At 34.3% G+C, this 27,618-nt stretch overlaps 1 protein-coding gene across 1 annotated transcript in view; it reads left to right on the forward strand.

Annotated features, from left to right (window-relative positions):
• Positions 1–27,142, forward strand: part of Fbxo4 (F-box protein 4) — a 27,789-nt gene extending 647 nt beyond the window's left edge. Inside the window, exons 2-9 of the mRNA XM_010633885.2 lie at positions 6–115; positions 2,218–2,453; positions 5,024–5,244; positions 6,982–7,057; positions 7,168–7,340; positions 10,995–11,170; positions 21,883–21,996; positions 24,375–27,142. Of these exons, the coding sequence (XP_010632187.1) occupies positions 6–115; positions 2,218–2,453; positions 5,024–5,244; positions 6,982–7,057; positions 7,168–7,340; positions 10,995–11,170; positions 21,883–21,972 (1,082 nt within the window). The 3' untranslated portion in view covers positions 21,973–21,996; positions 24,375–27,142. The remainder of the gene's footprint in view (positions 1–5; positions 116–2,217; positions 2,454–5,023; positions 5,245–6,981; positions 7,058–7,167; positions 7,341–10,994; positions 11,171–21,882; positions 21,997–24,374) is intronic.
• Positions 27,143–27,618: the final 476 nt, after the last annotated feature.

Below are 27,618 nucleotides of genomic sequence, written 5' to 3' on the forward strand. Positions count from 1 at the left end.
GTCGGCCATCCTCAGCGGCTGGAGGACTTTCTGGCAGTCGGTGGGCAAGGAGAGGGCGCAGATGGCCTCCCCGGAGGAGGCGGGTGAGGAGACCAGCATCCTGAGGCGACTGCCGGTGAGCGCGCGAAGGCCCAGTCGGCCCCGCCCGAGCTGTCGCTTCCCTGGCAGCAGCGGTTGGCCAGACTCCCTTGGCCTTGACCCCCTTCCTTGTCCTTCCCGGCCTGAGAAGGTCACAGCGCAGCTCCCATTCACAGGGCACCCTGATGAACAGCCAGATCCCTCTCAGGTTTTCTGGCCTCAAAACTGGCGTTTAGGACTGGGACGCCCTGAACATCGATTGAGAAAATGACACCTGGGTTTGCAGCATCTTCCTTCCCAGGCTAAATGTATCAGAACCGTCTGGTGATACCCAAAACACACTCTCTTAGGACATTGTAATTATCTGACCGTATATTCAAAGTAACAAAACTACCATTACAAAATAAATGACCAAATCACACTGTCACATTACAACAAAACACAAAGATTATGCACATTCATGTTAAAGCTTCAATTGGGGTGGGGAAATAGAAATTCTGGGCAATTATTGCAATTCTGTCTCATTTGGATTATTGGCATCTCCCTTTGTCATCCATCCCAAGTTGAAAACGGTAGGCTTAGAATGCCTTCAAGAATCTTCCCCTTGCAGTGTTCTTTGAAACAATTTTTAAACTGTATTTTATTATTGCATATTAATTTTAGAAAATACTGGGCTTCAATGTAGTATTTTCATACATTCATATAACATTTTAATCATTTCTATCTTCCCAAACATTCCCTACACATACCCTTTCCCCTTGCCCCTATTCCCTTCCTTCTGTCTAATAAGCCTTCCTACTATTTTATTTTCTCTCTCTCTCTTTCTCTAGATTCCACATACTAGGAAAAATATGTGTTACTTGCTACTTTCCTTCCTGAGTCTAGTTTATTTCACTTAACTTGATCTCTAGTTCCGTCTATTTTTCTGCAAATGGAATAATTTCATTTTTATGGCTGAAATATATATATATATATATATATACATACACAGATATATACATATAAATATATATGTATACATATATATTTATATGTATATATCACAATTTCTTTATCCTTTCATTTGTTGCTGGGCAGGCACCTAGGCTAGTTCTTTATCTTTGCCATTGTGGACTTGGCCACCATAAACATGAGTATGCAGTTCTCACGGTATACTGGGGTTAAATCCTTCATATACATAAGAGTAATTTCTTTATCCTTTCATTTGTTGCTGGGCAGGCACCTAGGCTAGTTCTTTATCTTTGCCATTGTGGACTTGGCCACCATAAACATGAGTATGCAGTTCTCACGGTATACTGGGGTTAAATCCTTCATATACATAAGAGTGACAGCTATGTCATGTAGTTTTATTTTTAGTTTTTTGAGGAACTGCCATACTGATTTCAAAGTAACAATACTAATGTATTTTCCCATCCAGAGTATAGAAGGATTCCTTTGCCCCCACAGTCTCAACAGCATTGTTGATCTTTATGTTTTTAAGGATAACCATTATGACTGGGTTGAGATGGAATCTCAATGTAATTTTTTTCTACTCTTTTTTAATTGGTTATACAGATTAATCATTTTGTTTTTTGAAAATTCATAAATATACATAACATACTTTAAACACTTTACCCCCATCATATCCATGTCCTGTATGACCTACCCTGACACCCTTCTCTAAATCTTATTCCCTCCCTCTTGTCTAATAATAGCCTCCCTTTACTTTCTTGTCATCTTTTTTAGGTTACATATATTAATAGAACTCAATTGGCATATTTGCATTCTTTAATTTGATCTAATGAGAAAATTGACCATAGAGGTTTTGTTTTGAAAAACATTATTTTCTTAATTGATTTATTTAAATAATAAGTATCAAAATATTGATCTGAAGAAATTAAAAGATCCAATTATTGTACCTAAAAAAACAGCAAGACAGTGCTTAATTTTTTAGAAATATTTCAGTGTGTCAAAAATTAGAGTATTCAGTTAGGATTCTTCCCTTTTGGCAGGAAAATAACTTCTCAATGATAGATTTAACTATTAAAATACTATTTCAGTTAACCTTAGTTATTTAGCATAATAATTCTTTGTTCTCTATCAAGCAACTTTTTAAGATAGATTATTCATTCTTTTTTCTTCTGATTTCTTCTGTTTCAGATTGATGTACAACTATATATTTTGTCATTTCTTTCACCACATGATCTATGTCAGTTGGGAAGTACAAATCATTATTGGAATGAAATTGTACGGGATCCAATTCTGTGGAGATATTTTCTTTTGAGGGATCTTCCTTGTTGGTCTTCTGTTGACTGGAAGTCTCTTCCAGATCTAGAAATCTTAAAAAAACCTGTATCTGAAGTCACTGACAGTGCATTATTTGATTATATGACGGTGTAAGTATCTAGTTTTGTGAATTTAAAAGATACTGAATTTTTTCCCATCAATAGCCAATGTTAGTCCTGCTCTCACTGCTAATCTGTTGCATGATTTGGGGTCTAAGTGTCTCTTGTCAAACTAGGGGGTTGATTTAACTGATTTGCTTCACAGAATCAGCTCAGCTTTAACATTTTGTTATTTCCCTATGGTGCCTAACCAGTATTGGAATAATTATATGTAGTACAAATGGCAGAAAATAAAACATTTCTTAAAATTTTCATTCTCTTTAGAGCACTTGTCATTTTTTTTTGTTGTTGTGTGTTTGTTTGTTTTGGTTTTTTGAGACAGGATCTCACTATGTAGTTGAGACTGATCTGGAACTCACTGTGTAGCCCAGGCTGGTCTCAAACTCACAGCGATCCTCCTGCCTCAGCCCTCCCTAGTGCTGGGATTACAGGTGTGCGCCACCATTCCTGACTGTCATTTTGTTACATTGTCAATAACTTTACTATTGAGAAAAAGAATGACTATAGATCAGGAAGCAGTCTTTTGGCAGGGATGAAAAATAAGATTTTATCACTTAAAGACATTGACATTTATTAGTACAATATATATAAGAGAATTACAGTGACTATGCCCTATATTGGATTGTATGGGGGAGTCTGTGTATGTTAACTCATTCAATCCTTACGCAGCATAGTTTTTTGTTTATATTATGGATGTAGAATTAAAGTTCAGATAGTTAATGTGATTTTCCTAAGGTCATAATTTTTAAGGGACTATTCAGATTGGAATCCATTGTGCTACCTCAAAGATAAATAAGTCTATGGGGTCTGAATATAACCAACTTTACCGAGAACTCCAAGTTTAAGGGATTGTAAAAGAAATTAAAAGAATGTTTATGCTTTAGGTAAGAATTGTTTTGCTGTGCTAGATTCAGTAGCTCCATACAATATTTTCCTCCCAGTTTTATTCCAGATCTTATGAAACTAATTCATCAAAATGTACATGATCTGTGTATATAATCTCAGCAAATGCCACTAACAGTCAATCATAGCATCAATTTTATCTTATGATGAGGCACCAGATTTTCCCCAGGGAGTAGTAATAATCATAGTAATCATGTATGATCAGATAAATTATTTCTAATCCTTACAACTCTGTGATGTTATTGCCCAAAAATGTAGATGAAGAAACTGAAGTTCAGCCTTATAAAGGAATTTCATAAAAGGAGTGATCAAAATATACAGTGAATATTTAAAATTTATAATTACGATAAAAAACACATTGCCATTAAGCTCCCTCAGAATACTCGCCCTCACTTCAGACATCCTTATCTCCTTGTTCCTGCCACTTTCTGAAGCAGTTCTGGAGATTCCCTTTTGTATGCCTTTACAAGGTGTGATAAAAATATGGTGACTGCTGCTGTAGAGTGCCATCCAATGGAAAGACAAGCTCCTGAAAACATGATGTGTCTGCGTCCACTTTATTCATTGGATTTGGCACCTTGTGACTTCTGGCTCTTCTTTGAAGTCAAAATGACCATGACAGATAAACTCTGAATCAACTCGGGACATTGAGGTGACACAACTCAAGACACAAAAGAGAATTCCTGTAACTTCTTCGGGAAGTGGGGTAAGCAAGAGAAGGCTAAGTGTGTTCAAAGCGGGGGGGGGGAATAATGGCAATGTGTCTTTTATTGAAATTAAAAATTTAAATTTAAATATTCACCATTTTTTTTCCTGATCATACATTATAACCAACATGGTGAGGCTTTCCTGGGTCTATCTAACTTCAAAGTTAGTGGTTTGGTTTGGTTTTCTTTTTGCCTTTGTGAATTATAAGGTTCCTAATAAAAATGATTTTATTAGTTTAGTGATTGTTTTTAACAATTTGGTTTTAGTTTTCATTTTGATCTTGGCAACTTTATTTTAATTTCTGATAAAATGTGAAATTGCTATTTTAGATATCAATATCTATTAAAATAAACTGAATTGCTTCTTTTGTATGATTTTTAGTTTCCTAAGTGTTCCATAAGAAGCGTTTGAGCTTCTTTGTATATTTAACATTTACTGAACTTGTACATTTGAGATTGTTAATAGAAATACTTAAGAAATTTGATTATAGTAATAGGCTTAGTAAATTTAATTTCTAGGTAAATTATGCTAACTTCTTTATACTTACCTTTTTGTTCACACATTGCCAGATATTCTTTAATGGGAGGCTAAAAACTTCTTCCAATTGAGAACTACTATGCTTAGTAGTGAATATTGACATTGGAATAAGTGTTAGACCAATGTCCATGAGAGAATCTATGTGAAAGCTCAAAAAGTCAGTTATTACTTCCTGGGGAAGACTTCAGCTTCTGAGTCACTCTGTTTGCCATAGCACCTTGTCTTTTTCTGCATCAGTGTACTCTGCATACATTTATAATGGAGTTCATCCCCCAGTGCTCCTCATGAGTATTTGGACTGTACAATCCTTATAGTCTTATTCCTAGCAAGTGCCCAATAAATTATATGTTCTTGCAGGAACAACTGGCTAAATTTCTTCTCTGTTAATTTCTAATTGTGACAATTTTCTACAGTTATAAAATGTGCTGTCCATGTGCAAGAAGAGCTTTGAAATCCAGCCGTCCTATGTATGGAGCTGTCACCTCCTTTTTACACTCATTGATCATTCCGAATGAACCACGATTTGCTATGTTTGGACCAGGTTTAGAAGAACTGAATACATCTTTGGTGTTGAGCTTGATGTCTTCTGAAGAACTTAGTCCAACTGCTGGTTTGCCGCACAGACAGATTGATGGTAATTTTCATGTTACTATACATGATAACTCAGACATTTTGATCTTGACACCAGAAAGAAATTAATTTTAATTAATTATTTGTGCAATGAAATACAGTAATTTGGAGGGTGTCCTCCCCACCCCAAACTGTAGGTTCCGCAAGGCTGAAAACATTAATTATTATAAGAAGTTTCCCCTTAATTCATCAAATTTATGTAATGCAGAATTTAATATCATGTGAAAGTAAATTGTGTTGTCAGGATATTGTTTGAAAAAGCTAAATAAGCATTTTCCCTTGTATGAACAAAGAAATGTAATTATTCTGCAAAATATAGTATATAATAATATAATTTAGCTTATGCTTTACTTATTGAAAACACTTTTTAGATGCCAAAATACAGAGATATAGAATAAACAGTGTCAAAAATCTCTGTCTCTTGTGAATAATCTTGATCTGAGAACAGGGATAAGTTTATACATGAGCAAAATTTGATATAATTAGCCTCTGGGTAGAAAAGGATCAAAGAAGGAAATTTACTGATTATGAAATGGCAATTCCATTTTCCACATAGCAGCTGAACTGATTGTTTAAAATGCTAATATACCTATACCTATGCTTCAAATCTTGTAAGATCAGAAAAATATGGATTATATCATTGGCAAAGAAGTGCAGAATGGTATGGGATAGGCTTGGCTGAGGTTAGATATGTTGAGAGAATAATTTATGGACATTAAATTGTGAAAAACAATGTTCAGAAATATGATTGATTTTTATTTCCATAATTCCCTTGTGGAGTACACACCCTATCTGGTGGATAGAGGACACAGATCACATAGTCTGGGATGATTGTAGTCTCAGCTCACAAGAGTCCCAACACTCAGTACACATGTTTCATAGAATGACGATGTGAGATCCGTGGCTCAGCTTATTTAAACAGATTAATTGATTTTACTGCAAGGATCAAGTGTATGAAATCCTAGAGTTGTCTTTCTGAAGTAAGTAGGGGCCAGATTTTATTAAGGTTTTGCTTTTCATACCTGAAGAGCAATGGCATTGTAGAGAAAAGCCATAATTAGATATTATTATTAAGTAATATTTCCAAATTCTCTTCTAAGAAAGGATAATTGGAGGCAAAAAAATGTAAGAAATTGGTTAGAAGTGGTTGCAAAAGTTCCATTGAGATAGGATTTGAACTAAAAGATGAGAATGCTGATGATCGAAGTGGACAGATCTAAGGACATTTATATATAAGAAGAAGATACAGAGCCATGAAATTCAAGAAGGCTCTTTCCTGGAGGTTAGAAGGAAAAAATTAGGCCCTGAAAGTTAACACAGCCAAAGGAGAGAAATTAAGAAAGAAAGACAAATGACAGTGTTGAATTGCTCAACTATAAAGTACTAATAAGCAGATATTTAGCACTTACTATTTACTCATCACGCTACCAGGAATTTTACATATGAGAACTCAGATATTATAAGAAACCCTATTGTAGATCATTTTTGTGCTTTTGTGTCAAGATGATAACGATGACGTAAAAAGTCAATGACAAACATAGCAGTTCTGTTTTCTACCTATGTTTTTATTACCATATGAATCAAAGTTCCATATAGCATCTTCTCTTCAACACGAGCATTGTATTTTATTTCAAAGTTTTTTCTTGGATATTTTGGCTTTCACTAGGTGACATTTTCTAGTCTGATCTTTTGCTGCCATTATTTAAGGACTTGCTTTAATAATTATAATTTTATTCTTTAGGTATTGGATCAGGAGTCAGTTTTCAGTTGAGCAACCAACATAAATTTAACATCCTGATATTGTATTCAACTACCAGGTAAATCTACCTACTTGGTGGCTTGCCTAAAGCTTAAAGAGTGGAACATTTTAGGAGGATGGAACCTGCTTAGTGTCCTTGTAATTATATTTTTACTTTTTTTTGTATAGAAAGGAAAGGGATAGGGCAAGGGAAGAACATACAAGTGCAGTTAACAAGATGTTCAACCTTCAACTTGGAGATGACCAACGAAGAAGTCGATACAGTGTAATTCCACAAATTCAGAAGGTCTGTGAAGCTGTAGATGGGTTCATCTATGTTGCAAATGCTGAGGCTCATAAAAGTAAGCATGTTCTTATATTTTTTTCAAAAACATTCTTTGCAAACCAATCAAAATAGCTTTTCAATGTTTAATAAATGTTGTATGTTATTATAAGAATATGTGTTATCTTAGTAATCTGATAATTTTATCCCTGTGATTTTCTGGCTATTACTTAATGGTGGTTTCTCAAATGTTGATTTGCATTAGGATCACCTAGTGATCTTGTTGAGCAGTTTCTATGCTGGTGAATTTTAGTTCATAGATTTGCAGTGGATGATGGACATCTGTTTTTACTAGCACCTGGGAATTTTGATGCATGTCAAAGTTTGATATTATAGCTATATAATATTTTATTGTATAGCTCTCATTTGTATTACTAATATTCTCTTTATGTCTGAATATATTCAAATAATATATACAGATAACTCTGAAAAAAGTTTTCTTGTTTTTGTCCAGATAGTAGAGAGCTATGGGGATTGATGTCAATTAAGTGGATGAGTAAATTAAAAGAATGAGTTGGTGGCTTAGTTACATTTCTTGTTGTGGAGGACAAAATACCCAACACCCACAGTTAAAGGAGGAAAGAAAGGTTTATTTAGCTCAAGGTCTGTAGGGGTTTTAGTCCATAATTGGCTGGCTCCAAGGCACTGTGGCGTGGCTGACAGGCATTGCAGAGGAGAAACAGTTCATGGCAGGCAGAAGGTAGCAAAGCAAGCAAGGGATGACCACAGCTCTTTCCATTATATCTTATCCAGGCTGCTTAGGGTGGGTAGCACTCATACCCTTAATCCTGGTGGCCTTGATCCTAGCATTATGTCATGAAGCAGTCATAGTATTACACTCTTTAGATCCAGCCTCCTCTGTAACAGCCCCACTATGACTTCATGTGGCTTTCTGGGGATATCTAGACACAATCCATAGCAGTTGGTGATACTCTCCATATATCCTGAATAATTGTGACAATGCTATTTTAGTATGAAATGACTATATTGTTTGGCCATGAATCAAAATTATATTTTTTCTGAAATCCTTTGTGTGCAAGGCATAAATATATAATAAATATAACACCTGAATGTATTATAGTTCTTTATTTAAAATAATGGGTTGAATTTTCATTGAATTTATTTCTCAGACTTATGCATGGAAGCAATTATACTCTGAAAATTTGAAGAAATTATCGATAAGAAAAAAATAAATTATTTTCTGTTACTATGGGGCTATCTATAACAGGAAAGATTTAAAGCAAAACAAAAGATATATTCATTTATTCAACAAAGAGCTGTTGAGTTCCAAATAGTTATTGAAGTCAGACATTCTGTTTGGTGCTGGAGATGGAATTGAGAACTAAAATAGACAGTCTCTACTTTACCTGGTTTTCCAGTCTTCTTCCTTTATCTCCCTATAAAACAAGGAGAAAAATAAATTTTAAAACTTCAAGTTTCAACGAGCATCTGCATCTACTTACCATCTTTTTCCGTTGGCCTCTATTAGATGGTACTTATATAAAGGGGTAGTAGTCGGGAAGGGGGCATGTTGATACAGTTATGCATGTGATGATCATTTGCTACTGGGGATGAGTGTATCTTCCTAGTTTCTGTTTTGTTTTTTTCATGTGTAGCCAAAGCTGTCTGCCACAAGAGATGGAATCAGAAATTCTCCTGCCTCTTGGTTCCAGGCAGAGATTAACTGCTGCTGCAAAGAAGGGGTAGAATCAAAAGCTCTTTGTACCTAGTGAAAGGATAGGAATCACAGTTCCAAGGACCCTGCGCTGTTGCAAATTATAAGTTCTGAGGATTTTGAGGGCAAGGAAAGAAATTTATACTGAAGATTTTTCTACCAATACATGGAAGAATTCAGTAGTCATGTTGGAACACTGAGAAAGCTTCCACCACTGAGGCTCAGATTCACAGGAACCATCTAAGACAGAGATTGGGACAATAAAATGAGAAATTTCCATTTCTCTACCCAGTAACAAACAATAGCAGGCTATTGTAAAGATTGAGAGAAAGATATGTAGAGGCTTTCACTTCCCTTCCCTACCTGGATGTGTAGGTATGAAGATCTAAAAGCTATGAGAAGAAAAAAAAAAAACTCTGAAAAGGAAAGTCTGACACTACAGCTCTTTCATTCATAACAAGGTTACACAGCCCACTGTTAAAAGAATTTAAATTCCCTGTGTTGAAGTTAATTATAGCAATGAAAACCAAATCTGCTCAGTAACTTGTAAGAAGAAACATACCTATTTTTGCCTGTAAATCTCTTTATCTCATTTTTGTTGCTCTTCTACATAAATATCTAGTATTATGTCTGAAAATTCTAAAACCGATGTGGTGGTATCGGTAGTCTCAGGTACTCAGGAGGCTGACACAGGTAGATTGTGTAAGCCAAGGGGTTTAAGATCAGCCTGTGTAACACAATGTGATCCCTTCTCAAAAGAAAAAAAAAAAAGAAAATGAAATGGTAAATTGTCAGGAGGCGAGGCACTCTGTTGAACTAGATGCAGAGATGGGCTGTATGTTGGTTTTCTCAGTAAAAGATAGTAAAATACATAATTATGAATAACATGTTAAAAGATCTAACAGCAAATGTAGAAAATATGTGTGAACAGATAGAGATTTTTCAATAGATGGAAGAAAGCTATTTTGAAAAAGTAAAATGAGAATGTTTATCATGAAAAATATGATAATAGGTTAATAGTTATTTCCGTGGGTTTATAAGCAAAAAGAAAAATCAGTGAGCCTAAAGACAGGTCACTCAAAATGATCCAGAGAAACTATTCAGCATTTACACATGTGTGTCCTTTTTACTTCACTTAAGAGTATGGCCTCAATATGCATCAATTTAGCTATAAATGTCTCTAGCTTGTTGTTCTTTATGGCTGAGTAGTACTCCATTTTATAGAAAAATCACATTTTCTTTATCCAGTCCCCATTTGATGGGCAATTGGGCTGTTTTCAAGTTTCAGCTATTACAAACTGTGGCTCTGTAAACATAGGTGTGCATATATCACTGTGGTATGATTATTGGAAAGATACCCAGCAGAGGGATGGCTGGGTCAAATGGAACCTCTAATCCTAGTTCTTTGAGGTATCTCCATATTGACTTCCACAGTGGTTGCACCAGTCTGCACTCCCACCAACAATGGAGAAGGGTTCCTTTCTCCCCACAACCCCGCCAACATTTGTTATTGGTTGATTTCTTGATCGCAGCCATTCTTTTTGGGGTGAAGTGGAATCTCAGTGTTGTTTTCATCTGCATCTATCAAATGACCAGTGATGTGGGACATTTTTTCATATATTTACTTGCTGCTTTTACTTGTTTGTCTGAGAAGTTTGGATTTCTTTTTAAAAAGCTAGATCCAACTGTATTCTTAAATTTTGAAAACAAGATAGCTATAGATTTTTGAGAGAAAAATATCTATTCTAAGGATTTTTACTTTTCATCTTATACAGACATTTGAATGCTATTGTGATTTTCTTGCTTCACCTAAATTATTCTCAAAAAGCTACCTGATCTAGTTTTATGGCAGAACAATGAATGAATACCAGCATTAGAGACCATTCGTTAGGTTTGCATTATGGTAAAAATTTTCCTCTTATTTTGTTAATTTTTATTTTATTATTTTAAAAACTATTATAAAAATGAAAATTAACAGTTTTAACTTATATTCTTTAGGACATGAATGGCAAGATGAATTTTCTCATATTATGGCAATGACAGATCCAGCTTTTGGATCTTCAGGAAGACCAATGCTGGTTTTATCTTGTATTTCTGAAGCACATGTGAAAAGAATGCCCTGTTTTTATTTGGCGCATGAACTGCATCTCAGCCATCTAAACCACCCGTGGATGGTAAGGCTTTAGCTTTTCTGGTGATAAAAATTTCATTTTTTTCTATTTTCTATATAATTTTTGTGTTAGCTTTCTGTTAATGTAACAAATTACCGGAGTCAGTGTGGTGGTACACACTTGTAATCCCAGCACTTTGGGAGCCCAAGGGAAGAGGGTCAAGCTTATTTCCAGCCTGAATATTCAAAGATTTTTTAAAAAATTGTGGCTTAATTTTGAAACTTTCAGTCTGTGGTTGTTTTGGTCTGTCGCTTTTGGGCCTGTGGTGAGTCAGTATATCATGTTTGGTGCACATGGCAAAGGAAGCCAATTCCCGTCTTGTCCAGGAATGAAAGAAGAGAAAAGGGCTAGGACGCCATATCCTCCTCAAGGCCAGGGCCCCAGTAACTGGATCTCCCACTAGGCTCACCTCTGAAAAGTTTCATCACTTGCGGATAGCACCACCAGCTGAAGACTGAGCCTTTAACAGGAGCGCCTTTGGGCCATTTTTCCAAACCATACCAGTTTCTTTGCTTCTTATTCATACTCTGTAATAGACTAGCATTCTAGTGTAAATTTTAAGAGTTTTATCCATTAGAACTATTTGATCAGTGTTAATAAATCTCAGATGATCACTCCTTGTCTCTGTACTTGTTCCCTACTTGTTTCTTCAGTCATAGCAATAGCATCAATGTATTATGCTTTGAAAATCATAAAAAATAGGTTGTTGTGGGTTATGGATGTTGCTGAGGGGTAGAGTGCTTGCATAGCTTGCATGAGGCCCTGGGTTTGATCTTCAGAACCACCAAAAACATAAAACCAAAAATAAAAAATACATTGTATCTTATAATTTATTGCTTTCCAAAATTTATTTTAACTATGAGATCCTGTCTTCAAATGAAATTTTACATGAAAACCTATATATAAAATATTTTCAAAATTAAAGTTAGAAATGCTTTTTCTGAAATGTTTGGGGAATTTTCTTCATTCCTCCCTTATCTTTTTTGCTCAGTGCTCCAGCAACTCTTTGGAACACAGGGTGAAGACTAGTAATAAAAGTGTACCCTCCCACATGGTGGGAGTTTTAGCCCTACCATTAGAAGTGGCAGTTTTCAATACTTTTTTAAATTATTCAACTTATTTTTTAACATATATTAAAATATAAAAGTTATACAAAGTAGGATATCATGTTATATTTCAACACAAGTATACATTGGGAAATATCTAAGATTCAACATAGTGTTTTCTTCTAACATGTATCATTTCTTTATAATCAAACCATTCAAAATCCTTATTTCTACCTTTTAAAAATATAACACCCCAGAACATCTTACTCCTATGTAGGAGTAGTATAGTACCATTGGTCAGTCTTTCTCTATCCCTTCCTCTTCCCTACTCTCTCCCAGCCTGTGGAACTACTCTTAGACTCTAATCTACTCTTTTAAGATTCCACATATAAGTAAGATCATTGGTGTTTGTGATTTTGTATGTCACTTATTTCACTTGACATAATGATCTTCACTTCATGTTGATGTCATAAATGGCTATTCTATTCTTTTTTCTGGATGAACAGTCCTTGTATATGTTTACCATATTTTTCTTTATCCATCTATTAGTTGATTACATATCTTGACAATCGTGAATGGCACCGCATTGAACATGGCTGTACAGATGTCTTTGGCATTTCATTTCCTTTGGATACATATATCTGTTAATGGGATTCCTGCATTATATGATAGTTCTGTTTATAATTTTTGAGGAAGCATCATACTTTTTCCATAACGACTGTGCTGGTTTACATTCTCACCAATAATGTATAGGGATTCCATTTTCTCTGTACCCTGACCAGAACTTTGGTAATAGTTATAGGAATGAAGTAATATTTCATTATGAGTTTGATTTGTAGTTCTCTGATGATCAACATGTTGAACATTTTTTCAAGTATTATTGGAAATTTGTATGCCTCCTTTTTAAAAATGTCTAATCAATTGTCCATTTTTTTAGAATTATTTTTTCATTATTTTATTAGTAAATATTTGTGTACCTAGTATTTACATTCCTTGTAGGGAGTTGGTACATGTACATAATATATCTTAATTTCTTTTTTTATCCCCTTCCCTATTCTCCCTCTCCCCTGCATCCATCTCTGGATTCCCTTTTTTGTACATGTTTGCAGTGCATAATGTTTACATTCCTTGTGTGGAGTTGGTACATGTACATGACACATCTTAATTTCCTTTATCATTCCCTTTCCCTCTCCTCCCTCCTCTTCCCTCCATCTTTTGATCCTCTTCCCATTGGAGAAAGATCTACCTCTGTTTGCTGTTGTCTTTTTTTTTTTTGCTCTTTATTTATACTTTGGTTTTCTTATGCAAGAGAAAACATACAATGTTTAAGATTGTGTGTCTCATTTATTTATTAACATTATGGTCTCATGGTGCCTTCATTTTCCTACAAATGATGCAAGTTTTTTTTTCTTTGTAGCAGAGTAGTTTCTTCACTGTGCATAAATAGCACATTTTCTTCATCCATCTGTTGATGGACATATAGGCCACTTCCAAGATTTAGCTATTGTGAGTTGTGCTGCTATAAACGTGGGAATGAATATATCACTGTAATATGATGTCTTGAACTTTTTAGGGAAGGTACTTAGAAGGGGAATAGCTGAGTCAGTTTTTTGAGGATCCTCCATTCTGATTTCCAAAGTGGTTGTATTAATTTACATTATCACTAACAGTGTAGAAGAGTTCCTTTTGCCTTGTGGCCCCACAGTGTTATTATTTGTTTTTGATGATGGCCATTCTTTCTGTGGTAAAGTGAATCTCATTGTTGTTTCAATTTGAATTTATCTAATGGCCAGTGATGTTGAGCATTTTTTCATAAACTTATGGTCACTTGTACTTTGAAGTGTCTATTCATTTATTCATTTCAGTTGTCCATTTTGGGGGATCTTATTGGGGGGGAGTCTAATATTTTAAATTTCTTTTATATATTCTGGTTATTAGCCCTCCATCTGAGAAACATCTAGAAAAAAGTTTTCCCAATTTTCAGGGGTTTTTTTTCATTCTTTTGATTGTTTCTTTTGCTATGCAGAAGCTTTTTTTATTTTTTATTTTTATTTTTATTTTTTTGATACTGAGTATCAAACTCAGGACCTTGCACTTGTAAGGCAGGCAGGGGCAACACTGAGCTAAATCTTCAGCCATGAAGCTTTTTAATTAGATATGATCTCATTTCTTGATTTTTGGTACAGTTAGTTCTCTTGTTATTGAGATTTTGGCATTCTTGATAAATTCTGATATCAGCCTCATGTCAGAAGTATGTTTTACAAATATTCTTCATTCTCTTGGTTGTCTTTTCATGCTGATAATTGTTTCCTTTGACATGTAGAAACTTTTTAGTACTATATAATTCTATGTCTATTTTTTCTTTTTCTTTACTTTGATTTGAAGGTCTTGTACAAAATATACTTGCCCATTCCAAGTCAATGAAGCATTTCCCCTATGTTTTCACTTAGTAGTTTAATTATTTCATGTCTCTTACTTTTAAGTATTTAATCAACCTTGAGTTCACTTTTATAACTGGTGAAGGGGATCTATGTCCATTCTTCTACATGTGAAAACCCAATTTTTCCATTTTTCCAGTACCATTTATTAAAAAGACCATCTTTTTTTTTCCAATACATTCTTTTTTTTTTTTGGTGCCAGGGATTGAACTTGGGTCTTTGTGAGGCAGGCAGTGGCACAACTGAGCTAAATCCACAACCCTTTTCCAATACATTATTTCTTTGTTTTTGTTTTTGTTTTTGTTTTTTAGATTTTAATGCAGTATTTTTTCCATTAAGTTTATTGGTACATTTAAAGCAAACAGTAGTTACATTTATCATTGGTATCTTGTACCTTTACATGATATATCTTGGGAGGGCACGGGTCTGGGGAAAAAAAACTAATACATTCTTAAAGCAACTTTGTTGAAAATCAGTTGAATGTGAATGAATTGAGTTATGTTTGGCACACATTTCTATTCCACTGATCTGTGTATTTGTTATTATCCCACCACACCGTGCTATTTTTATTATTATTATGATAGCATTGTAGTAGATTTTTGAAGTCAGCTTTTTTTCTCTCCAGATTACTTTGGTTATTTGAAATCTTCTGTAAGTCCTTATAAATGCTGGGGTTATTTTTTTCTAGTTCTGCAAAGAATGACATTGATATTTTTATGAGTTTTTAATCTGTAAATCATTTGTGGCATATGGGCATTATAACATTAATTTTTCTTATGTGTGAATATAAGAGGCCTTTTCATTTTTTTGTGTACCCTTCAATTTGTTCCAGAAAAGTTTTATAATTTTCATTGTAGAGGTTCATATTTCATTTCCTTGGTTAAATTTATTCCTAGATATTTTGTAACTATTGCAAATGGGATTGCTTTTATAATTTCCTTTTCAGCAATCTCATTATTGGTAGATAAAATTGCCACTGAGTTCTGTATGTTGATTTTTTTACCCTACAAATTCACTGAATTTATCATTTCTAATAGTCTTTTAGTGAAGTGTTTAGATTTCCCCATATACAAAATTATATAATCTACAAACGGCTTCCTTTATTCTATTTATATGACTTTTATTTCTGTCACCCAATTGCTCTGGCCAAGACTTCCAGAACTATGTTGAATAAGAGTAGAGAGTGAGCATTCCTTTTCTTCCAGATCTTAGAGAAAAAGTTTTTTCCTCTCTTGGGCACCAGAATCTAGGCACCAGCAGCCACGATAGCTGAAGGTTCCCTGACATCAAGGCCCTGTTTGCCTGGGTTGACAGCAGGTCCTGGTGCAGCAAGCCTGGGAGCTGATGTCCCAGGATTTACAAGCAACTAAGGTGTGGCTTGTCACAGACTATATCCTCTACCTGGCTGTATGAAATGTACACCATTGAGCAAAATGTAGAGCAGATCACCACCACTGAAGGCAGCTGTATGTCATGTTTGAATTTCCTAGACCAGCTTGGAGTATGGAAAGAAATCATCCTTATTTACATCAGCATCAAGGAACAGAATGAACAAACTCAATTTTTAAGAAGTTTATTTGAAAGACTTCCTGGCTGGATCGATCCAGTGTGAAATGTCACTAAAGTTCACAGAATAATACTTCAATACATTGGAATGATCAGAAATGTTGCTTCTGTCTTTGCTGGTGCTTCCCTGAAACAGTGATGTAACTTGGGAGGTACTGTTAGAAGCTGAAACTCTTGAAGAGAGAAAATCTCCGGTTAACTGCTTTGTGATATTATTTGTTTGTGATATATTTTTAATAATTAACAACTATAATATTTGGTTGCCTGCCAATTTTATATATAAATACTTGAGCAAATCAACTGTATTTGATATCAACTATTTCACTAGATATACTCAGACAAATCAGCATAGGTACTCAAGATACATCTGATCTAACATTGCTCAGCAAACGAAGTTCCCAGAAGTATGCAATGGAAAGACTGACTGAAAAATCCTCTAGATTATATATACCTTTGAGAGAAGTTTTTTAAGATTTTGAATATTGTTGGAATGAGAAGTGAATTGCAAAGGGATAAAGGAAGGCTAAACTATGATGCCTAAGGGCATGTTACCTGGATAGAATATAAGAGACAGAAAGAGATCTGCTATTATTACTTGCTGCTTGCTGCTTTTGCTGTCTTCTGCCTGCTATGAATTGTTTCTCTTCTGTGATGCCACCCTGCCTTGGAGCCAGTCGGTTATGGATTGAAATCTCTACAAACTGTGAGCTGAAATTAAACCTTTCCTTTGGTTGTTGAGTATTTTGTCTCAGCAACTAGAAAAGTAACTAAGACACTACCTAATCAAAGAATGTTGATAAAGCACCACATAGTCACTAAGGGCATCACCAATGGTGTGAAGGAGGATTTCTGCCTGGTCATGGAGTACCAGATCTCTCACTGTGGCAAGAATCTGATCATGCACAGGTTCTGCATTAATGAGAAGAACTTGCTGTTTCAAATTCTTACTGACTAGAGAACCTTGTGCTAGAGACAGCTGGTCCTTATGTTGTTTTGAGAGGAGGCACCAGCAGCCACAAGTGTTGCTTTTACAGCTCTCAAAAAGATGGAAACCACCTTAGTTACAACCCTTTGCTTGCTCAAAAGAAGTTCCCAAGAGTCTAAATTGTTTTTATTTTTAAGTCATGTTTTATAATTTTTAGAAAACAGAACAATTAAACTTTTATAATAAAATTCACCCTAAAACTTGATTTAGAAAAGGAAGAAAAAACAGAGCTTTATGCTATTCAGTATTTTGTATATATATATATTGTATATATATGTATGTATATATATATATACATACTTATATATAAACACATATATACGATATGTATATATACATATATATATACAGTATATATATATATATACAATATGTATATATTATATATATATATACACACACACAATTTATATATTGCCAGTATACATATATATATATATATATATATATGTAGCCTTTATTATGTTGAGATATAGTCCTTATATGCCTACCGTGTTGAGAGTAATCATGAAATGATATTCAATTTTATTAAATAATTTCTGAATCTAATGAAATGATATGATTTTATCTTTAATTTTGTTGATATGATACATTATATTCATTAATTAGAGTATTTTGAACCATCCTCGCATTCCTTGGATGAATTTCACTTGATCACAACAATTGATCATTTTTATGTTCTGTTGCATTTAGTTTGCTAGTATTTTATTGGAAATTTTACATCTATGTTCATAAGAATAACTAATCTAGGACCAAGTGCTATCTTTCCATTTTCTAATACCCTCTTCAATCTCCTTTTTCAGAGTTATATGGCTTTCACAGTAGAGGTCTTTTATTTCTTTGATTAGGTTGATTCTTAGGTATTTCAATTTTTTGAATGCTACTGTAAAAGGAGTTGTTTCTACAATTTCTCAGTGATTCTGTTTTTTGTGTATAGGAAGGCTATTGATTTTTGTTTGTTGACCTTGTAACCAGGTACTCTACTAAATTATTAAGTCTAGAAGACTTTTAATGGAATTCTTGTGGTCTTCTGTATGGAGTATCATATCATCTGCAAATAATGACAATTTAACTTCTTCTTTTCCTATCTTTATCTCTTTTATTTCTTTCTCTTCTCTGAATTGCTGTAGCTAATGCTGCCAGAACTATATTGAACAAGAGTGGTGATAGTAGACATCCTTGTCTTGTTCCTGATATTAGCATTAAAAATTTTAGGTTTGACCATTCAGTATGTTGCCTGTTGGTGTTTCATTGATGGCTTTTATCAGGTTGAGATAAAGACCATCTATTCCAATTTTCTGTAGGGCTTTTGTCATGATTGAGATAAAGACCATCTATTCCAATTTTCTGTAGGGCTTTTGTCATGATTGAGATAAAGACCATCTATTCCAATTTTCTGTAGGGCTTTTGTCATGATTGAGATAAAGACCATCTATTCCAATTTTCTGTAGGGCTTTTGTCATGATTGGGTGTTGGATTTTGTCCAACTCTTTTTCTGCGTCTTTTGAGATGATCATATGGTTTTTGTCCTTGGCTCTGTTAGTGTAGTGTATTACAGTTATCAACTTGCATATGTTGAAACATCCTTGCATCCCTGGGATCAATCGCACTTGGTTGGCTTTTATGTTCATCTAGATGATCTTCTGCATTCTTTTGCCAGTATCTTATTGAGGATTTTTGTGTCTGTATTCATTAGTGAGATTTGCATATTCTCTTTTGCATTTGAGTCTTTCTCTGCTTTGGAGATCAAGGTGATGCATGCTTCCAGGAATGAATTTGGGAATATTGCTTCCCTTTCAACTTCTTTGAAGAGTTTAAACAGAAGCAATAGTTCTTCTCTAAATATCTTGTAGGATTCAGCAGTGAAGCCATCAGGGCCTGGACTTTTTGTAGTTGGTAAGTTTTTAATTGTGTTTTTAATTTCATTGATTGATACTGTGTTTTTAGGATTTTTAGGTCTTCATTCAATTTTGGTAATCAATATTTATCTAGAAATCTGTCCATTTCTTTGGTGTTTTCCATCCTTTTGCCATATAGGTTCTCAAAGTAGGCATTGATGATCTGGATTTCTGCTGGGTCTGTTGTAATTTCACCCTTTTCATTCCTGATTGCACGGGTTTGTGTCTTTTCTTTCCTTTTTTGATAAGGTTGGCTAAGTGTCTGTCAAATTATTTTTTATTCAAAGAACAAACTCCTTGATTCATTGATATTTTTGTATTATTCTTTTAGTCTCCATTGCATTGATTTCTGCTCTGATCTTTATAATTTCCCCCTTGTATGAGCTTTGGGTTTGTCCTGCTCTTCTTTTTCTAGCAGCTGGAAGTTAAGCATTTGGTTGTTTATTTGAACTCACTCTGTTTTCTTAATAAAAGTATTCACTTCTATGAATTTCCTTCATAAGAGTGCTTTTCTTGTGTCCCATAAATTCCTATATGTTGTTCTGGCAATGCCATTTAATTATAGAAACTGTCTAGTTTCTTTAATTTTCTCTGTGATTTGTTGATTCTTCAAGAGGAAAAACCAATATAGTGAAAATGGTAATACTTCCAAAACTGCTGTGTAGATTCAGTATAATCCCAATTGAAATTCCAAGAGCATACTTTACAGAACTTGAGAAAACAATCTAAAACTAAATTTAGAACAAGTAGAAACCTAGAATAGCAAAAGCAATTCTAAACAACAACAAAAAAAGACAAGGTAGGTGGTATAATATTCTGAACTTGAAACTATTCTACAAAGCTACTGTGATGAAAATAACATGGTACTGGTAAATAAATAGACCTGAGGATCAGTGGACCAAATTAGAAGATGCAGAAACCACTCCAGATTACTCAGCCACCTCATATTTGACAAAGGAGCTAGATACCCTCACTGGAGGAAAGATAGCTTCTTTAATAAATGGTGCTGAAAAAATTGGGTTTCAACTTGCCAAAGATTAAAACTAGACCTATATCTCTCACCATGCACTAAATTAAAATTGAAATGGATCAAGAATCTAAATATTAAAACAGAAACACTAAGCCAGCTGGAAGAGAGGTTAGATAGAACTCTTGAAGACATTAGCATTCAAAAAGATTTCATGAATAAAACCTCAGTCACATAGGATCTAGCACAAGAATCAGCAACTGAGATCTCTTACTAAAATGCTTCTGCACAGCAATTGAAACCACCAACAGAATGATAAAACAACAACAGGTGAAGAAACAATACACAATGTGGGAAAAAAAAATTTACCAGCTGTTCCTCAGGCAAAGGTCTACTATCTAGAATATGTAAAGAATTTAAAAAAAAAATAGACCTCCCAAATTTAAAGACCCAATCCAAAAATGGGGATCTGAAATGAACAGACTTTTCTCAAAGAAGTAGAAATAGCAAATAAACATATAAAAAAATGTTCAACATCCCTGGTCATTTGAGAGATGCAAATGAAAACAATGCTGATATTTCACCTCATTCCAGAAAGAATGGCTGCTATCAAGAAATCAACTAATAACAAATGTTGGTGAGGTTATGGGGAAAAAGGAACCCTTCTCCACTGTTGGTGGGAGAGTAATCTGGTATAATCACTGTGGAAATCAATATGGAAATACCTCAAAAAACTAGGATTAGAGGTCCCATTTGACCCAGCTATTTGCCTTCTGGGTATCTTCCCAAAAGAATTAAAAGAATCATACCACAGTGATCTATGCACACCCATGTTTATAGCGGCACAGTTTGTAATAGCTAAAACTTGGAAGCAGCCTAATTGCCCATCAACTGGGGACTGGATAAGGAAGATATATTTTTTTTATAAAATGGAATACTACTCAACCATAATAAATGAGAAACTCTAGAGACATTTATAACTAAATGGATGCACCTTGAGGCCCTACTCTTAAGTGAAAAAAATAGGACACACATGGTATGAGAAGCTAAAAGTGTAAGTAAAGACTAAAATGTAGAATAGTAATGTTAAATAGGAAGATAAGGCCTGAAGGGGAAGTGCAAAGAGTAGGGGAAGGAAAAATAATAAATAATAAAAAAAGGGAAAAACAAAGTTTTTGTAAATGGGGAGAGGTGGAGGTGTGGTGGGGGGCCAGGGGAATAGGAAAAAAAAAAGAAACAAGATACATCATGGAAAGGTACAAATTCCCAGTGATGAATTATCACCATATTGTATTCCTAAAATGTACCAATAAACAACGTATTAAAACAAAACTAAACAAAAAAGGAATTCCTAGCCTATAATTTTTTTATGTTGTGTTCATGTCTGATTTAGTATTAGGGCATTGCTGGTCTTATGGAACAAATTTGGAAGAATCCAGTCCTTCTTAATGTTTTATAACATTTTTAACATTCCTTATAATTTTGTAGTATTTAGCAGTGAGGCCATCCAGTCCTGGACTTTGCTTTATTGAGAGACTTTTTTCATTGATTCAATCTGTTTGTTATTCATATGTTTAGGTTTTCTGTATCTTTGTGATTCAGATTAGCTAGATTACATGTGTCCAGAAATTTTTCCATTTTTTCCAGGTTTTCCTGGATGTATTTGCTCATAATAGTGTTTATTTGATGATCTGTTGTATTTCTATGATAGTAGTTGTAATGTAAACCTTTTTAATGTCTAGAAAAGTGTCCCTCCTAATCATAAGTTTTTTTGGCTCCAGTTTCTTACTGACATTTACTTTTATCTATTCCTAGGTCCAGGATATGGAGGCTGATACTCTCACTGGCTTTTTGAGTGGCATTGAGTGGCTTCTTGAAGAAGTAGAATCTAAGCAGCCAAGATGATCCTCATTTTGGACCTCCAGAACTGTAACTATTTTGAAATTGTTACTATGTTTGCTCACTCAACTAACTTTGTATCCTACCTTTTTTGTAGGTGGGCATTATATTAAACAGCTGCAGCTGCTAGTGATTTTTTTTATATTTGTTTACTTTTTGCCGTGTATCAATTATGAGGACTTTCAATCTCTATATTTAGCCCCCAAATGAACCACTACAATTTTGATAATTTTTATATTTTTGTCTTCTTAAAATATTAAATTCTGAAAAAACAACTTTCTGTCTTTCTCCTTCTTTGTGGTTTCCACTCTTTTTTGTACAAAAATTGCCCTTGAGGGAAACAGCAAATTTGTCAAACTTTCCATAGGGTCCTCTAAAGTTTCTTCCTAACTGGTTATCAAACAGGAAGTGTTTTTCCCCCATTCTTTTTTTTTTGTGTGCCGGGGATTGGCAGGCCACTGAACCGCTGAGGAGCTAAATCCCAGCACCCCCATTCTTAAAGATACACTGCTTAAAGAATGAAAATTTCACTATAGCTATATTTAAAACTGTGGTCACACAACTTTTTGATAACAGTAGAAAGATTATGTTTAATACCACTTAGTGAAAAAAACAGCTTTTCTTGAGACTTTTATTGGTACTGGGGATTGAACTTGGGACTTTGAGCTTGTGAGGCAGGCAGCAGCACCACTGAGCTAAATCTCTGGCCCAAGATAATTTTAAATACTCATAAAATACGAAAGCTGAATACTGTTCTGTGCTCACAGAGAAAACAGTATATTACTATCTTCCATAAATCACTTGCATTTTGCAAAGATAGTGCCCTGGTATGTCATTATATTTGAGGGCTTTTAAGATTATGGTAAAGAGTATATACCTTTATATATAATTTATATAAGTTTTAAGTATAAATGTGTATCTGTTTTGGAGAGAAATTTTATGACATATGCACATAACTGTGTTTAGTATTTTTTAGGTGAGTGTCATTACCATTTGGAGACCTGAAAGTTTTTGTCTAGGAGACAGGATATTGCTTAATGAGGTATTGGGTTTAGGTTTTTTTTGTTTTTTTTTTTTAGGGAAAACCTATCACCATGTAGTTCCACATTTACTAAAATGTTTGCTTAGGTATTTGTAGTTTTATTATAGTAAAGCATTATTTCTAATATTTATAATTAAAGTGATGTGAAACAGTGATTTAATTTCCTAGGCACCTCATAGAAATGACAGTGTTTTTGTTACATCTATCTCTTTAAAAAAAGACATTTTAGTATAATAATTAAGGTATTATCTCTGGTTCATGGACAAAATGAAATACTCATGCATTTTAGTATTAAGTCCTAAATCACTCACCAGATTAAAACTAGTTTCTTGTCTTCTTTTCTTTTTTCTTATAGTACACTCCAATATATAGTCTAGATTTTTGCTAAAGTTAAATTTATTTTCCTAGTTTTTAGTTTAATTTTCCAAAAAATCAAAGTCATTTTTCCTCCACTTATACTATGAAGACTGAGCCTTTTGTATTAATTCTTTTTTTTTTTTTTTTTTTTTTTTTTTTTATTTTTTTTTTTTTTTTTTTTTTTGGTACCAGGGATCAAACTTGGGACCTTGCCTTGTACTTGTGAGGCAGTTGGCAGCATCACTGAGCTAAATCCTTGGCTCTATATTAATTCACTTTAAATAGTCTTTCCCCAGATTTCATTATCTTTGTGTAGGACTTTTATGTCTCAGTTTTTTTCCTCTATGTAACATGAGATATAATCTGTTTATTTTACCCATATTGTCTTTGAGAAGTACATTAGTCCAATATATTTCAGATATTTTTTGCTTATCATTTTGAGGAATAAGAGGAATTTAAAGATTACTAATTATGCAGTTGGTATACAGTTTATAAAATATTTAACATTTAGAGCTGAGACTAAATTCTAGCCTTCATGATAACTGTGTCAGGCAATGTGCATGACACTTTGTGTATATAAGCCTTAAATGTTAGAAAAGCTTTGCAAAGTTGTTGTCTTAATGAGTATTTGTTGCTCAATAACACAATACACAGACTGGTCAGCTATAAAGAAAGGTCTATTTTGGTTTGTGCTTCTAGTCCAAGGTCCAGGGGCCATATGTAGTGAAAGCCTTCATGATGGCAGAGTCCCAGAGCTATGTAGAGCATTACATACCAAGAAACATGAGGCACAAGAGAGACCTAGTCAAACTGGCTTTCATACCAGACCAACTCTAAAGGAAACCCATTGGTTGCTTAAATCTATTCATGAGTACAGACTCTAAGCATCTGTTAGAGATCTCATTTTATACTACTTCTTAGTATCTCATAATGGGTATTAAATTGTAACATTAGTTTCAGAGGGCACAAATTGTATTGAAATCTTAGTGGTATTATCTTTGTATTTCAGGTGGAGAAATTTTGAGACTCGGAGAAGTGAAGAATTCTATTACAAAGCCATGTTGTGTTGTCACCCTTCAGTTTTCTGGTTCTTGGTGATATAGAAGAATTCACCAGGACCACCTCACAGATCCCTGTCATGTGACGAAGTGGTTTCAAAGTGAAAAGAGTTTGTTGCAAAGGAGGATATGGTTCACAGCAAGCCGGGACAACCCCAGAGTGTGGGCAACATGAATTTCTTGGTTTTAGTTTCTTTTATTTTGGTATACTTTTTGACTTTGTTTACTCCCCACTCTATTCTTACATACTCACAATTTATCCCTGCACTGCTTTCAATTTTGAAGTGTGCATGCGTTTCCTCCTTTTCCCTAGAGCATTAAGCAAGTAATAATGAGGACAGATCACCCCAGGGATGCTCAGGGCAATCAGGGTGCATGCCCACTGAGTGGAAAATCCCTAGTCCTGCTTTATGTTTTGTTTGTGGTCATCTCTCCACCTAGGATCTTTTTGCAATTGGTTGAGGCCATTTCACATCTTGGTCCAGCACCCCACTTCCTGTCATCAGAGGACGCAGCTTGTAGCAGCTCAGTCAACCTCAGCTACCTCCCCAAAAGAGCAACTTATGATGACCCACCACCCTCACTGCTCATATCTGACGAGCTAGTGGAGAAAAACATGAGATATAGAAACTTAAAAAGAATGAAATGCTATTAATGGTTAATTAAGAAATTGATTTGAACTCTACTGTAGTTCACTACATTCTAATCAGTGCTGTATTTTTATTGTCTAGAGATGAAGCAAAGCAGTTAAACATGCAAATTCTGGTATTGAAGGTAACCTAGCACAGATTCCAGTTATACAACTCTTGTCTCTATGACATTGAGGATACTCCTTAAATTCTGGATATTAGGCTTTTCACATACAGAATGAGAATCATTATATTTGCCTTGGATTTAAATTTGGCTATATTAAGAACTGAATGTTAGTATCTGGGAAAATAACTTCTCTGTGGGAAGGCCTCACTTTTGATACTAACATTCTAAGTTGGGCTTTTCAGTGTCACTCTCTGAAATGATAATCCTGCCACATGACAGCTATTTTATAGGTATAACTAACTAGTCATATATTCAAAGTTCAGTGTTAATCAAAACTTTTATTATCTTGATTAAATACTTGTAAAGTGTCCCCTTATAGATGGTGTGTTCTAAAACTGCAGTTAAAATAGCATATTCTAAAGAAATGTGTTTTATTTATACAAAGAAAGAGTATAATTGTTCGTATTATTGTCAAAATAGTTTCCCTAAACAGTGAGATTTGTCTGATTCCTCCACTAAGGAATTTTCTGTGGGACACCATTTCCTTAAAGATAAGGTCTAAACATTTTAGCCTGCTATCATTGTAGGAAAGGTAAACTTTTTCAGTCTTTTTGCCGTATTTAGTGACATAAAAACACTGATGAATTGTGAAATTGTAATTGTTATCATGATGATAAGCTGTACTCAAACTTCATTCATGAAACATTCCTAAATAAATCAGGCAAAAGTATGAGACTAGAAAAATATTAGAAGCTTTTTTTATTTACAAAATATTGCAGGGCTTGGGGATGTAGCTCAGAGCACTTGTTTGGCATGCACAAGTCCCTGAGTTTAATCTCCAGTATGGGCCCCCAAAAGTGTTTAGTAGTAATACAAAAAAAGGAAAAAAATGAAGTTTAATAGTGCATGCCTACTGTGTGTCAGGCTTTCATTACAGGTGATTCAGAAACAAATAGCTTACAGCCTTTAACACAATTGTTTTTCAGCAGTTTTCTCTCTCAGCTAAAGTTATGGTTGAATTTTTTAGTATTTTGCAAAATTATATAAATTTGTAATTTAAACATTAGTATGCAACAAGCAGATATTTCTCCTGTTAGGAAACAAAAGAAGAAATATTTAACTCCAAGATCTCTTCAAAATACTTTAAAGTGATAACAGAAGGGATGTGTATGGGAAAACCTAACCTTCATAGAAAGGATTTGGTGACTTGTTTCAATGGGCTTAGAAGTATTGTTAGAACTTCAAAATTTTATTTCTACAAACATGTCTTCAGTGAAGCAGTCATTGTTGTGCACAAAGCTACAACTAAGCAGGCAACACAGAATACCATAGTTCATGGTAGCAAAATTTTCTAAAAAGAAGTGTTATAGACTGTATTAATCAGCTTTAATTTATATAATAAAATATCTGAGGTAATTAACATAATAAAAAGGATTTATTTTGGTTCATGCTGAAGGAGATTACAGTGTAAGAGAAGCATATTTTGGTGGGAGCACATGCTAGAACAAACTAGTTGTACAGTGACACCTCTGTTCATAAACTTAAATATTTCCATGTTTCTGGTCGAAAATCCAGTTGGATGAGAACACAAACAGATTAACTATTGAATTTCATTTGGTTCTCATTCAGTTTGGTTTGCAACTAGAATTGTGGAAAGAAGTTAGTGAATCAAGGAACCACTGAGACACAATATCCAATATCCATAGTTTAAAGGAGGTTTAATTTGTCTCACAGGTTCAGAGGATTCATTCCATGTCATCTGGCTCCAAGGCAGAACTATCATGGCAGAAGGGTGTGGCTGAGCTACACTGCTTAGTTTTGGCAGCTGAGAAACAGAACAGAGAACAGTGTCAGAGAAGAAATGAGCCAGGCATCATACATAATACCAGGGTCATGTTCCATGACCCACCCAGATACACCTAAAACTGTCTTTACTAATCTGCTAGATGTTTCTTTTTCTTTTTTCTTTTTTGGTACCAGAGATCAAACCCAGGACCTTGCACTTGCGAGGCAGGCAGTGGAGCCACTGAGCTAAATCCCCAGCCCTGCTAGATGTTTCTTAATCCACCAAAACTGACATGTCACAACATTCACAGTTCACCCCTTCTCAACTTGACACTTGAATCTCCTTAAATCATACTTAATTTTGAAATAAACACAATAATAAATTAATAATTTTGCTTAATATGATACAACTATCTCACATACAACCAAAAATGCAATAATCTCATCCCCCAAGTCTCAATAATTCCAATATTTTTCAAATGTGCAAGTCTCTTCTGAAACTCAAGGAAAACTTTTAACTTTGAATCTCTGTAAAAATAAAAAACAAATTGCATAGTCTCAAAGTACAATGATACAGGGTAAATATTCCCATTCTAAAAAGGAGGAATAGGGGATGGAAAAGATTAAAACCAAAACCCATCAGGGCAAATATTA

Source organism: Fukomys damarensis, unplaced genomic scaffold (genome assembly GCF_012274545.1).
Source record: "Fukomys damarensis isolate Sample0158 unplaced genomic scaffold, DMR_v1.0_HiC HiC_scaffold_1, whole genome shotgun sequence".
NCBI classification, from domain to species: Eukaryota; Metazoa; Chordata; class Mammalia; order Rodentia; family Bathyergidae; genus Fukomys; species Fukomys damarensis.